Below are 15177 nucleotides of genomic sequence, written 5' to 3' on the forward strand. Positions count from 1 at the left end.
ACAAAATTGCAAAATTTTAACCCTTGAAGCCCTGAAAGATTGTGTGTGTTTTCATGCAGGCACTGGGAACATTTTTTTTGTGTTGTGCTGTATACATTTGTTTATCTTTTCTACATAAAGAACTGGTTCTTCCGAACAAACTGAGATCTACTGAATGTTATTCCTCACAAACATTATGTGGAATTAGAGTGATAAACCTTTATGAGCGCAGAATTCCTTTTTGTTGTAACTTCCTTTATTAGATGACAGAATTTGCAATGCCCACATCTAAAGAGGCCTGGTGTTTCTGGCGTGCCTATTGTGGGTTTGCAATAATTGATCTTCACTAGGTGATCTCTAATTGATGTTGAACGTCTAAATGTGATACTGGGATTTTTAGCCACATATTTGGAGAGGGTTGAGTCTGTAGTAATCAAGTGCCAATGTTTCTGTATAAGTTGGCGAATTTGACCGTGTTGGTCCGAGAATGTCGTGATAAATCGCGTTACAGCATTTTCAGATTTTTTATTGACATTGCTTTTAAGCAATGTGCTTGCTCTCTCTCGTCCCGCGGCCCGATTATAAGCTTTTTTCAGGCACGATTTACTATATCCTCTCATAGTTAGTCTTGTGTGTAGTTTGTCCGATTCGGATTTTAAATCTCCCATCATCTGAACAATTCCGGCGCAGTCGGAGGTACTGACTGTACGGTATACTCCGTAGTAAAGGGGCCGGGTGGGCACTCGCTGTGTGTAAGAGGGTATTACCCGCTGTGGGTTTGCGATAAAGGGAGGTTTGTATGCTATTGGTTTCATCGACATAAATCAAGATGTCCAAGAAGGCAATAGCTGAATCGCTATGATTCATGGTGAAATTTAAATTTCATTACAGTTCAAAAATTTCATAAATGCATGTAAATCCTCTACTGTACCCGTCCAGAACATCAGTACATCATCGATGTAACGAAACCAACTTAGTATGAACGACAAAAAATAAATGTTAGAGTCAGATGAGGGTTCACGTTCGACGCAATGAAGTCAGTGTGTGGCTCCGCCTCGACTAGTTTCGACATAAACAGTTGTTGTCAAAAGGCACAGGCGACGCACTGAGCCGTCACCATTTATAACCGCAGAGCGGCAACCAAGCCTCGCTTTCAAGTGGTTTCAACCAATAGGGAACAACCCCTTTTGGATCCATGCAACCAATGCAATGCGAGCGGAGGGTAGAGAGGCAGGGAGAGAGAAAAAGGAGCACATTCAGCATGGATAATCAAATCAATGTCTGACATCAGAACTTCCATATCCTCCGCTACAAGCAGGGAAAAAGTCTTCTACCCAAACTCACCTCCACGTGCCAGTGCAACTGGAACCATTAAACATATATTTATATTTAAGCTGTCTGTAACTTACATGTACATAATAAATTGTTCATATAAACAGCTATATAAATCATATAGGGATGATCCTAAACCCACGTAAACATTAATTACTAAACAATAATCATATATTTATATAAAAAACAGCAATATGACATAAGCTGAATCTATAGAGCCCTCTAGTGGATAAAAAGTATATAAGACTGGAATGTGATCCAACCCTTACAGGATTATCATCCATATAGGGAACCCTATCAGCAGGATTGGGAGCAATACCAGCATCCAAATACCTCTAGTAGATGGAATGGTAGAGTTGAATCTCCAATCTACTATCCTCCACCTATGCCTCCCTTTTATCCACCTAGAATGGACAAACTTATTGATTACCCTTATCAACAGGAGCTTTGGAGAAATAGAGATTATAATCAACAGTGGGATTTTCCCAGATCAAATCAGGATCAACAAAGATGCACAAAATGAAGAGAGGAACCAGAGGGGGGCGGAAATCAAAGACAAAAAAGAGAGTGTAGCAGGGCAGGGGATCTTTAACCTCAGTGCTGTCACACTGACTCCAGAGGAAGTTTCCATTCTGGATAAAGGGTTGAAGTTTGCCCCTCCCCAGCCACTTAATAAATTCCAGGTACACATGGATGTACATAAGTACACAAGAAAATTGAGTATCAATCTAAACCTACCAAGGAACCCGGAATTGTTGATTCAGCTATCCAACATTCTAATCTCTCTAATGCCTCACTTTTTAACCCTCCAGGGGGCCTTGCCCCTAATGTCAGGGTCTTTAGAGATGCTCTCTTAAGAGATCTGGAAAAAAAATCAATATTAAAAAAATCCAGATTGGATAAATCCTTACAATTGGGTTTTGACCAATTATGTGAAGAAAGGAGCATAGTTAAGGGGGCGGAATAGTAATACTAAACAAGGTAGATTACTTAAAGGAGCTGGACCTATTAGTGGGGGATAGGGATACCTATTCACCGCTTCCAGGTGACCCTCGTCCGGCCTATAGGAAGACTCTGAGTTGGTAAATCAAGGTTATTCCTTGGGTGTGGTAAACAAAAAGGAGTAATCTTTTTTTGTCCCAGCGTCCTCTAGGATTCCAGTGATTTATTACCTGCCAAAAATCCACAAGGATCCGGTCCACCCTCCGGGGAGGCCGATCATCAGTGGAATTGATTCAATTTCTTCCAGGGCAGGCAAATATATAGACGGTTATTTACAACCCCTCGTAAGGGCATTGCCTGCCTTCTTACGAGACATTAAACACATCATTAACTTAATGGACAACACAGTTTATGAGGAAGGCCTTTGGCTAGTTACTGTGGACGTTACGTCCCTATGTACTATTATTCCCCACTGGGGAATCTCCTCTGTCAAGCATTTCTTAGAAAGGGATTCTAATTTGTCCCTGATACAGCAGAAGTTCATCATGGATCTCCTTCTGTTTGCCACTACTCACAATTTATTTTAGTTCAGTGGCAATTTTTTCCTGCAAAAGAGAGGTGTGGCCATGGGGGCAAAATGTGCCCCCAGTCTGGCCAACCTCTTTATGGGGAATAGGGAGGAGGACGTTGTCTATGCCGAGCGTAGACCTGAGCTTTTTTTATGGGCCAGGTACATTGACGACGTCGTCGTCCTCCTATGGAAGGGCTCCAAGGCATCGTTGGATGCTTATATGGAGGGCTTGAATAACAATGATCGAGGGATCAAATTTAAATTTGAAGCAGATCAGAGGTGTATCAACTTCCTAGATTTGGAGATACGGGTGGAGGAGGGTCAATTTATGACCTCCACGCACTTCAAGTCCACTGATCGTAATTCTTTTATCCCCCGAGATAGTTGCCACCATCGAGCTTGGCTTGATTCTGTCCCCAAAAGTCAGTATTTACGCCTAAGGCGGAATTGTAGTAAAATACAGGACTATAGTGAACAAGCCAAAATCCTAACCTCTAGATTTTTGGATAAGGGCTATCTTGCGGATGACCTTCTTGGACAGTCCGGGTAAATAGAAAAGTTGGACAGGAGTTTGCTACTGTTGGATAAACAGAAGGAAGGGAGAGATCAGAATAAATTTACATGGCCTTTTATTATGGGCTACTCAAGTTAACACTATATGTTGAAAAAACTGGTTCGTAAACATTGGCACTTGATTAAGGAAGATTCAGTATTGGGCCTGGCACTCCTGGAACAACCACTAGTTGTCTTTAGAGGTGCACCTTCATTGAGAGACACATTGGCACCTGGAGTCTGTAACCCTCCATCAAACTAACCAATGTTCTTTCAAACTATGAAGGGTTACTATAAGTGTAAGAAATGAGCTGTATGTAAGATTAACACAGTTTGCGAACGCAAAACTGTGGTTTTTACTTCCAACAGCACGTCCAAAGTATTTAACATCAGATTGTTTATTACCTGCTCATCTACTCATATAGTGTACCTCCTTACTTGTCCATGTGGGCTACAATATGTTTGACGTACAGTGAGATCTTTCCAAATTAGAGTCAATGAACATATTGGGAACATTAGGAGAGGTTACAAAAATCACTCTGTATCTCGTCACTATAGAGAGGTGCATGATAGAGACCCTAGTGGTACCTCCTTTGTGGCCATAGATATCTTGAAACCACACTGGAGAGGGGGATCGAAAAGAAGAGCCATCTCCAAGCTTGAGATGAGCTGGATATATCGGGTCAAGTGTCTTAAACTGTTTGGCTTAAATGTTGACATTGAGGTTAATGCCTTTCTGGACAACTCTTGAGGACTTATTTCCCCCCCCCCTTTTTTTCTGTTTTGTTTCATCACCTACTTTTTGGGGCTCTAAATAAGCACTTGATAATACTTCTAGACTCATGGTAACCCATGAGTACTGGATTCAAAGTTATTGTGTATATATGTATTTATATTTTTATTTTAAGATTGTTTAAATGTATATTGCGGGAGATTACACATAATGTACCATATTGGTTTGTTTCAGTACGTTTTAATGTGGATGAATTTTTAAATTGTATCTAATTTATTAGAATTTCATTGGGTAAACTGGCTGGGTGAAAGTATGTGTGTATGTTAAAATCACATTCCAGTCAATATACTTTTTATCCACCTGAGGGCTCTATAGATTCAGCTTATGTCATATTGCTGTTTTTTATATAAATATATGATTATTGTAATTAATGTTTACGTGGGTTTAGGATCATCCCTATATGATTTATATAGCTGTTTATATAGCTGTTTATATGAACAATCTATTATGTACATGTAAGTGACAGACAGCTTAAATAAATATAAATATATGTTTAATGGTTCCAGTTGCACTGGCGTGTGGAGGTGAGAGATCGGGTAGAAGACTTTTTCCCTGCTGGTAGCGGAGGATATGGAAGTTCTGATGTCAGACATTGATTTGATTATCCATCCTGAATGTGCTCCTTTTTCTCTCTCCCCGCCCCTCCTCCCCCCGCTCGCATTTCATTGGTTGCATTGATCCAAAAGGGGTTGTTCCCTATTGGTTGAAACCACTTGAAAGCGAGGCTTGGTTGCCGCTCTGTGGTTATAAATGGTGACAATGACTGTTTATGTCGAAACTAGTCGAGGCGGAGCCACACACTGACGTCATTGCGTTGAACGTGACCCCGGAAGCACGGGTGCACGTTTGTTTGATATCTTGTTTTTAAAAATTTTACTTGTGGAGTATTATGGAGTGTAATCTTTACACGCAATTTTAATAAAAGCCCAACATTTTTGGCGGTACATCACTATCAGAGTGCTTATTTCTCCCTGGGTTTCCCATCGGTGTTTGGAGCCTCTAAGTGAGTGAAGTACCTTGAAAGGAGATTGGGATCTATATACACCAGGCGAGGACCAGTTGGGTACAGTGGAGTGTTGCAGTTCCCCCCTTCTCTGGATTGAGTGGACCGATATGCTGTATTTGAATGATTATCTGGTAAGAGTTTACTACTTACTCCTTCCTCGGTGTATCCTCAGGATTTCTTTCATTCTGTTCAACCTCACTCTGATCGGTGGTGGAATCTTCTCATCTTCACCTTTTCAATTTACATCTGTGGAGTTGATGTTTGGATTTGGACAATTAACTTGAAAATCATCCATTGTGTGGGGTTAATTTCCCTTTGTTTTTACCTTTTGGGATTTTTTGGACTTAATTTATATTATTTATTTGCACATGGTACATATGCCTCTTTTGATGTGATAATATTTGTTTGACTAAGGACTATTTATTATTGGGTATCTAGTATTAATTCATTTATTATTATAACTTTAGTGGATATTGATATTTATTTATTTATTTGTTTTTCATATATTCGCTTACCTACACATTTTTACTGTGTGGTATTATTAGCGCAACCTTGTTTCGTTTTTTTTAACATGTTCAGCAACTTAGGGCAAAGGCCCATAAACAAGTAATACCTATGTCAAGCACATAGTAAATAGGAATTGTAAAGACAACTAATGCCCTGTACACACGATCGGTTCATCCGATGAAAATGGTCTGATGGATGTTTTCATCAGATATCCAATGAAGCTGTCTTGCCTACACACCATCGGTTAAAAAACTGATCGTGTCAGAACGAGGTGACATAAAACACTATGACGTGCTGAGAAAAATGAAGTTCAATTCTTCCGAGCATGCGTCGACTTGATTCTGAGCATGTGTGGATTTTTAACCGATGGACGTGCCCACAGACGCTCGTTTTTTTCTATCGGTTTTTTAACCATCAGATAATTTTAAAACAAGTTCCTAGTTTTTTAAGCGATGGATAAAAAACCGATGGGGCCCACACACGATCGGTTAGTCTGATGAAACCGGTCCATCAGATCGTTTTTCATCAGACAAACCTATCGTGTGTACGCGGCATAATAGTTGCAAGAGAGAGGCAAATATAGCTTAGATAATTTGAGAGTAGATGTCCCTTTAAGATGTTCCTCAGCAAACAGTCATAGGCACAACAGTCAGTCCCAAGTAGTGTGTTAATAGCTACAAGCCATAATAAATAACATCAATTGTTTTAGAATATATGCAGCAGATCTTTTTATAACACCAGAGAAGAGAAGAGAAACAATTGATACTTATCCGTTTGCAGGGCTTGAGTGTAGCAACAAGGGATTCCGTAGTGTAGGGTGTCAGCAAGGAAGGTCTCTTAAAGTTGTCCTTTGCAATGGCAGACTGATGCAGTTAGTAACAGCAGATTTTCCAGGAGTTGCAGCCTGAAGCATTTTGCAGCATGGGGAGCGATGGCACCAATGGTTGTAGCGTGGACGAGCTACGGCTGACAATAATAAAACGGTGTGCAGTCTGCACACAGCTCTGTTTATATGGTAGAGGCAGGTGCAGTGGATAAGCACTGATTCAAGGAAACCGTCGTGGCGCACTTCCACGTTCCAAGATGGAATGCATGTGGCGCCAGGCGATGATGACATTGCCTATGCGTTTCAGTGTGGAACGCATTACGACGGCGCAAGGCACATGGTACACTCAATCGGAAGGTATTGATGTTTGTGGCCAGATCCAGAGATCCCTGGGCGGACGTGACAGACACATTGGTGGGGACAGTATCGGCTAAGTTATGCCTTTCCCCCCGCTAAATTTTCTTCCTTGTCTGCTTCACAGAGTAGTGACTGGGATTCTGGTGATCCTGATTGCCCCAGATTGGCCTCGGCGTCCCTGGTACGCTGACTTGGTGCTACTGGTGGCGGATGTTCCTTGGCGACTGCCGATGCAAGAGGGCCTTCTGTCCTATACTTCATCTTGCTTTACAGTCGCTGTCTTTAATGGCATGGCTGTTGAAAGCCAGGTGCTAAACGACTGAGGCCTGTCGGATTTGGTGATTTCTACCATGTTGAGGGCACGAAAATCCTATTCTCAAAAGATTCATCATCGCACGTGAAAGGCCTACATCTCCATGTGTGAGGAGATGGGATGGCATCCGCGAGCATATTCGGTTTCCAGGATCCTGCTGTTCTTACAGTGGAGTGGATCAAAAACTTGCCTTAAGCACAATTAAGGGGCAGATTTTAGCTCTTGCTGTCTTCTTTCAACGTCCCGTGGTGGCTCATTCACTGGTGAGTATGTTTGTGCAGGGGGTTCGACATGTGGCCCCCCTGGTTCGACCACCGTTGCCTCCATGGGACTTGAATCTGGTCCTCTCGGTACTTCAGAAACCACTGTTTGAGAACATTAGAGAGATTCCCCTATTGACGCTCTCTTGAAGGTAGCCTTTCTGGTGGCTATTACATCAGTCAGGAGGGTTTTTGAGTTGGCGGCCTTGTCTTGCAAGGCTCCCTTTTTGGTCCTTCACAAGGATAAGGCGGTGCTATGTCTGCAGCCTTCATTTCTTCCTAAGCTTGTTTTGGCTTTTCATCTAAATGATGACATTGTGCTTCCATCCTTGTGTCCTCGGCCGTCGCATCCCAAAGAGGTTGCGTTGCAATCCTTGGATGTGGTCCGAGCTCTGCGGGTGTATCTGTCTGCTACGGCTCCGTTCCAGAGGTCAGACTCACTGTTTGTTTCGGTGGTTGGTCCAAAGAAGGGCCTGGCGGTCACGTTGGCCACCATTTATCGGTGGATCAGACAGATCATGATTTAGGCTTATGCCCTAAAAGGGTGGGTGCCTCCCTTTCCTGTCACGGCACATTCAACCAGGGCAATTGGTGCCTCTTGGGCTTTCCGACATCAAGTGTCTGTTTCCGAGGTGTGTAACGTGGCGACTTGGTTGTCCGTTCACACTTTCACAACATTTTACAAGGTTGATGTGAGTGCATCTTCGGATGCTTGCTTTGGCCGCAAGGTTTTGCAGGCGGCTGTTTAAGGTTGTAACTCCTCCATTTAGGAGCTCTGGTTGTTTTTCAGTGGAGGTTTGTTTGCTTGCTGTCCCCCCCCCCCCCTCCTCGTGTTTTTACACTGCCTGAGGACGTTCCTAAGGTCAAGATTAAGCTGTTGTGTCTGTCCATGAACGAAAGAGAAAATAGGATTTTTGTACTCACCGTAAAATCCTTTTCTCTGAAGTTCATGGACGGACACAGCACCCACCCCTCCTTTTTGTGTTTTGTACTGCTTTTTGACAAACTGAGCTGCTGATGCAGGTGAGGGGTTATAGCCAGAGGGACCACCCCCTGGGTGGTACTGTACAGATTTAATATTTTTTTAACATGTTACATGTTGTGCCTAGTCCTCTCCTGATAGAAGGTGAATAACCCTAAGGTCAAGATTAAGCTGATGTGTCCGTCCATGAACTTCAGAGAAAAGGATTTTACGGTGAGTACAAAAATACTATTTGTATGCAGATGGTTCGTGTAGTCTAATTCATTCACAGGATACGGTAAATAAACGATTTGGCCATGTGTGCGGATTCTACAATCCTCCAAAAAGTATGCATATTTGGGGTTCTGTATTTGCTCCTGTCTGCAGCGTCGGCCTATTCATTTTTCTCTTTGTTGGTTTCCTGTAAGGGGTGAATGTGCTAGCAAGAATTGTGCAACCTTACATTAACTGTATAACCTGCACGCCGTATCAGACTTACTGAATTAATTTTTATTTTATTTTGCAGACATAAGCAACGGATGCATTTTGCTTTAATGAGTTTACTTCAGGACTCTCAAAACAACTTAAAAATATTTAAGGTATATGCTTATATTTTAATGAGTGTTACCTGTTGTCTTGTAACAGGACTTTTATGCCTTAATGGATTATTCTGAAAATGCCATGTGTTCATTCATCGCTCTTTCTTTTCAGAATGGCACATTAATTTATGGCTGTCGGGATGACCAAGAATATCTCTCAGACCTAAATGAACTTGCCCACCACCTGAAGCCATTTTTCTTAACAGCGGATGGACTGGTTGCTGGACCCCAGTGCACAAAAAACATTCTGAAGGAACTTATACATGTACTGACAAGCACACTGCTGAGCACCAGTGCTGACTCTGTGAGAGCAGGGAAAATCAAATCTATTCCAGTGTCCCAGGGTAGGAATTACTGTGAGGCCAGCTGCTTCTGTATGGATTTCCTCAGAAATGGTAAATACTGCGTGTGTAGACCCCCTTCACTCTGTACTCCTTAATATGTTTATGCTATGTTTCCAGCACATTTCAGGATGTTTAAAAGTGTCCAGTAAATATCACCTATGACGTAAAATAGTTATGCTCTATACTGACTCCTTGCATAAGTTGACTTACACAAACTGATGCTGTGTTATAGGTTTTAAGTCACCTGCAGCATTATTTGCAGGGCCACGTTGCTTGAGCTAAAGATTACAATTTACATGATATTGATCACAAAGCTACAATGAAGAGGATGACAACTAGTAATAATAATTGTCTTTATCTACTGATTATGCTGGACAGTGGTCAACTGACAAAGCAGTGTTTTTCTATACTTCTCATCTAAATCTGCCTTATTTTTGCCTTTATTCAGTTTATAGGGATACAAATGCTTCTTGACATACACTATTGTGCAAAAGTTTTAGGCAGGTGGGAAAAATGTTCTAAATTATCAGTTCACAAAATGAAAAGTAAATGAACAGAAGAGTAATCCAAATCAAATCAATATTTGGTGTGACCACCCTTTGCCTCAGCATCAATTATTGCACACAAGTTTTAAAGCAACGCTTCCAAGTAAGTTGTCTCAAACATCTTGGAGAACTAACCATTGATCTTCTGTGGTCTCTGTCTCAGCTTGGCTGTGTTGTGAGCCCATTCTGCTGTATTGGTGTGTTCTTCCAGCCCCGGTGCTGCAGGTGGCAGCAGTGGAGTCAAGGTTCGGGTGCTCTTTCCCAGCAGCCAATCACGGGTTGAAAACGTAACTATACAAAACGTATGTCGGTGGCGGAACCTGGTCACGTGTACTATGTCCTACGTCACTTCCTGATCATCTGGATAGTGTCAGCAGCTGGTGGAACGCACGCCGCCACTGAGGTGGGAGCGCCAGTGTTTTTTTGTATCAAAGCTTGCAGCCCCAGTGCCGGGAGAAGGGCACTTTTTATGTGAGTAGCCAATTGGCTGGTGTTTTTATTCCATTTTAATAAAATAGCATTGCCCTATGGAAGCTCTCTGTTTGTATTCCATGTTCTAAAATCTCAACATTCTGAGGGTGAGGTATCGTACAGGCTCCAGTCGATTTATATGTCTGCAGGCATTATCCTGCTCAAGCGCATATGACCATTTTTTTTTATGACCATTTATGACCAGTCTTTTTCATTAAAGAGGTCAACCAGGTCTGGTATGCACAATTTACTACTTGTGCACATTGGGTGTCGTACTAATTATCCAGGTGGTGGAAGATCAATGAAGTTTGCACGACCGGAGACGGTTTTTGTATCACAACAAGAAATATATCTAGAGGATATTCGAGCATTGATGTTGTATCTTTGTTTGCACCAATGGGACTTTATTATTTACTATTGATTTATTGATTGATTTATCACGTACAACAGGACACATTTTTATTAATTTACTTGTTGTTGCATATTATAGGATAAGTTGTGTAATTACTCCATAGCGCCCCCAGTACACTTTCTAGCAATCACGGGGGTTTGTCCTCGCTGTGCATGCTGGGGAGGGCTATTTATGGGACAGACGCCATTGGTTCTGGGTCTTTTTTGTCGAGTGTGGCACCCACCTTTAGGGTGGCCACATCACGGCGCTGTGACCTACCGGGGCGTGCGTGCTATGCGGTGTTTCTGGTTCCGGGACCATGTTGGCCCAGAGCATCTGAACCAGCGATGGGGATCCAGTGAGCAACTGGGTTCTCTCCTTTGAAGACCCCAAGCTGTTTGCTGTTTGGTGGGGGAAATTGGTCTGAGGAGCGCCATTGAGAGGCTGGCAGTCCAATACGGCTTGGATGAAACCACCGGGGATCACAGGTAGCCAGACACTGCGGGACTGATCACCTGTCAGTCGGTACCTGGGTGACAAGCTGAAGCAGATCTAGGCGTAACTAAATTAAGGAGGCATATTTCCAACAACTTAACCCAGAGGGGACCTGTGGCAGAGGTATCTTCTGAGGCTCATTGAAAGGGGTTTGTGGCAGAGACTTTCTCCCAAGTTCAAGTTCACCTAGGAGGGTCTGTGGCAGAGACTTATTCCTACAATTGTCTGGGTGATACTTTGGCTGCCAGGTCAGTGAGAGAGGCTGGTCCGGGTACACTAAATCCACTCCGGCGGGAGTGGTGCTAAGAAGTGTTACGTTTGGGAGCAGGACTGTTTCCTATCATTACGCCTGAATCTACAATTCTCCTATCTTCCTCAGCTTTACTTTCCTCACCACAAGTTTACTGTTTTTACCCGGCTGGGTAATAAAGAGCACTGCAAAGAGCACCTGTCTGGACATTACTTTTACTTCTACTAGATGTACCATACATCAATTAGCAGCCAAGAGGTAACAAGCCACCCAAAAATCCAGCAGCTCCTCCGGGGGTAGTGCTACACATAGTTTAAACTAGGGGGGAGAACTTAGGAACACCCCTTGTGTGCCCCTAACACGGGAATTAATGGACTATCTCAGTAGACAAGGATTATAACGAAATTGGAAAAATAAACTTTTATTTATCCTTAGTTAAAAACAGAGACACATGTCCGTAAATATAAAGTACACCAATTAAAATATTTTTGTACAAAGCACCCTTAGTATTCCAATCTGATGTTTGTTGGTAAGGTGTCCTTTTGGAAGTATGCTGGATCCTCTACATGTTTTACGATACAAAACCGCTTCTTCATACACTTCATCTATAACAATACAGTAAAAAATCAATATCAATAAAAAACAATTGTTATAGATGAAGTGTATATATTACACACACAAATCCCTGTTCTGGCTCTTGTGCACATGATCGCGCTCTCTGGCAGCTTCTAAAGGGAAAACCGTACCCGTACGGGGTTTCGCCCAGATGAGCCATTGTGCCACAGTGCCATGGATAAGAAAATAGAGGTGCTATTGAAAAGGGCTTGGGAAGCTGAAACAACAAAAATCTATCAAATTTGAATACTTGCAGTGATTTGGGGGAGGGGTTGGGTAATAGGATACCGTACGTACTTGAAGGCGCTTTGGGAGGAGAAAGGAATTGTGCTACAAGGGGTAGTTGGATACAAGATCTGAGTACTAGTGTGGGCAACTGGGCACCCTGCTAGAGATGCAGGGCAATCAGCCCAGGTGCCCACACTAGTACCCCCTGCAAGCAAGTTAGTGGAGCCAGGTGACGGTACTTTTTTTCTGCACTGGGTTCTAGGACTTAGGGCCAGTTCACACTATGAATCACACAAGAACACACTGCTTTCCTGTGTGATTCACATGCATCCAGGTGCAGTGCAATTGCAGCCTATTCATTTGAATGAGCTGAAATTGTGCCAGACCACACCAAGAGTTTTAAGATGCACATGAACAGGATCCCATGGTACTACTGTATGATACAATCTGGTGCAGGTAAACACATTACATTTGTGACCTGCATTTGCGTCATTAAACGAACATTGACACCCACTGCAGATCACAACTGCAGTGTGTTTTGAATGTGGTGCCGGAAATGTGCACAGAACGCTGGTTGCTCACACTGCATGCTGGTGTGAACTGGCCCCTAGCCCGGATTTGTAGGATTTTGTTCTTATCTCAGGAAGGTCCCACAAAAAGTGGAACATTTGGGAAGTATTGTTTGATTTGGATTAGACGGGGAGAGGATTTGTGTTTGAGGGGGGAGGTTTTGTACTGGGAAGTGGGATTTGGGTGGGAACTGTGGAACACACTTGTGCTGGCGTGGGGGGATTTTGGGGAAAGAGGATTTGTGCTGGGAAAGATGGGGGGAGAGGATTTGACCCAGGATTGGGGGGGCAGGGGGTGTTATGGAAGGGAGAACTTGGGGGGGGGGGAGCATCTGTGCCACGAGTAGGGAGAGGATTTTTGCTGGGAAGGGGGATTTTAAGAGGGGAAAGGAGGGCTTGTGCTGTAATGGGGGAATTGAGGGGTGTGGGGATAAGTGCTAGGATGTGGAAGAAGAGACAATTGTGCTGATACTGGGGATTTTGGGACGTTGGAGGGTGGAGGCAGGGATGGACTGGCCATTGGGACTACAGGGAGTTTCCCGGTGGGCCGATGGCTTAGTGGGCCGGCTTCAGTGACAGCGGCCTGGGAGTTTCTCACTTCTGCCTAATCTTGTCCCATAAGGGGGGGCACCAAACTGATTCTTTGCCCCGGGTGAAATAATGTCTAGCTTCCCCACTGGTACTGCCTATAAGAGTAACAGTACCAGCCGTTCTACTCTAATAAAGAGTGGCTAGTGACTAGTGAAGGGGGGGGGGGGGGGTGCTTGGGTGGCCGGGGGGGAATTGTCCGGCCGCTGTGGGAGAGACCTGTAATAGTGGGCCTGTCTGGATGAAGTCCAGGGCCAAATTTTTGTCCCAGTCCAGCCCTGGGTGGAGGAGGATTTATGCTGAAGAAGTGGAAAGGAGATTTGTGTTGGGAAGGGGGGGGGGTTGCTCTGGAAGGGGGGGAGAGATGATCTATGCTGGGGGGAGTGGGTGTACAAATTGGTGCTGTTTTTTTTTTTATTTTGGGTGGATAGGAGTGACAGTTTTTGCTGAAAGGTTAAAATTGGGGGGGAATGTGCACTCTCCTTACCAATACACTGTAGAGGAGAAAGGAGGGGGGCATTAGGACAGTGTAGACACAATCTTGGCTCTGGCCCTGCCTTTCACCTCCCTCTCCTCTTTCTGGCCATAGATTTCATTTTGTCCAACTTTAGTGAGGGCAGTCAGCTGAAGCATCCATCGATCTCTGGAGGAGCAGGGGGTAGGAAGGGGGTCAGTGTGTATTGATTTTTTTTTTTGCGGATAAAATCTAATAATCTAAAGCTAGTCGAGTCCCCTTTTGGCTGGTTAGGGATGGGGGACTTCTTGACTTCTTCACTGCCGCAAAGTGTGTATCCTCTGGAGTGTTGTGAGCGGTGCATCTGCTGCCTCGACCCTGCAATCGGCTCCCAATTCCTTCTCACCTCATATCCCCCCCCAGCAGAGGAGGGGGTGGATCCTGATGGCTTATGTTGTGGGTGGTGAGCAAGATGGGAGAAAGGGGGGCCAAGTTAGCAGATAAATAAAGCACTTGGAGGATGGTCACCCTCACCTCTCACACATGCACCTCATGTCTAAGTTTTGCCTAAGGCCTCACAAAGTCTAGAGCCTCCTCTGCACGGGAGATTTGATGTTGGTGCCTGACCTAGAAACGGTCCTGGACAGGACCGCAGTGAAGAACAAAGAGTTCCCCCAAGCTTAAAAAAAGAAGGGAAAGTGCCCTTTCGTCAATCCAGGAAATTTTATAAACCGTGAGCAAAAGAGCGTTGGGGACAGCAAAACTAGAAAGGCAAGGGAGACTTTATCCTCAAGCCTCCCCAAACCAAAGAGCAAAAAACAATAACAGTCTTCAGGTGAGGAGCAGATTGGCAGCCTTTGTCCACCAGTGGAGGGAGGCTACAAAAAAAAATGTGTCTGCCGAACCATAGCAGAGGGCTACGCAATAGAGTTTTTTTCCCACCCTCCAACCAAGTACCTAGTAATATCCTACCAGCAGGGGTTTTTATGGCTTCAATAGATTTGCAAGACTACCTACATGTTCCCGTATAAGGTAATCAAAGATTCTTAAGGTTCGGGATCCAGGTACCAGCGGCTACCCTGCATCTGCAGTACACATCTTTGCCTTTTGGCATCTCTTCTGCCCAGAATATTTCTTTATCGTACATCACGGGACACAGAGCAGCATAGCCATTACATATGGGTTATATAGTGTACCTTCAGGTGATGGACACTGGCAACTCTCTGAGA

The 15177-nt window shown here is 43.8% G+C and overlaps 1 protein-coding gene across 7 annotated transcripts in view; it reads left to right on the forward strand.

Moving 5' to 3' along the window:
- Nucleotides 1–15177, forward strand: part of IPPK (inositol-pentakisphosphate 2-kinase) — a 1052241-nt gene that overhangs the window by 677696 nt on the left and 359368 nt on the right. For all 7 annotated transcript variants that reach the window (XM_040360985.1, XM_040360986.1, XM_040360982.1 and 4 more), the window contains 2 exons: nt 8926–8998; nt 9111–9393. In XM_040360985.1, the coding sequence (XP_040216919.1) occupies nt 8926–8998; nt 9111–9393 (356 nt within the window). The remainder of the gene's footprint in view (nt 1–8925; nt 8999–9110; nt 9394–15177) is intronic.

The sequence above is a fragment of the Rana temporaria genome, chromosome 7 (assembly GCF_905171775.1).
Source record: "Rana temporaria chromosome 7, aRanTem1.1, whole genome shotgun sequence".
NCBI lineage: Eukaryota > Metazoa > Chordata > Amphibia > Anura > Ranidae > Rana > Rana temporaria.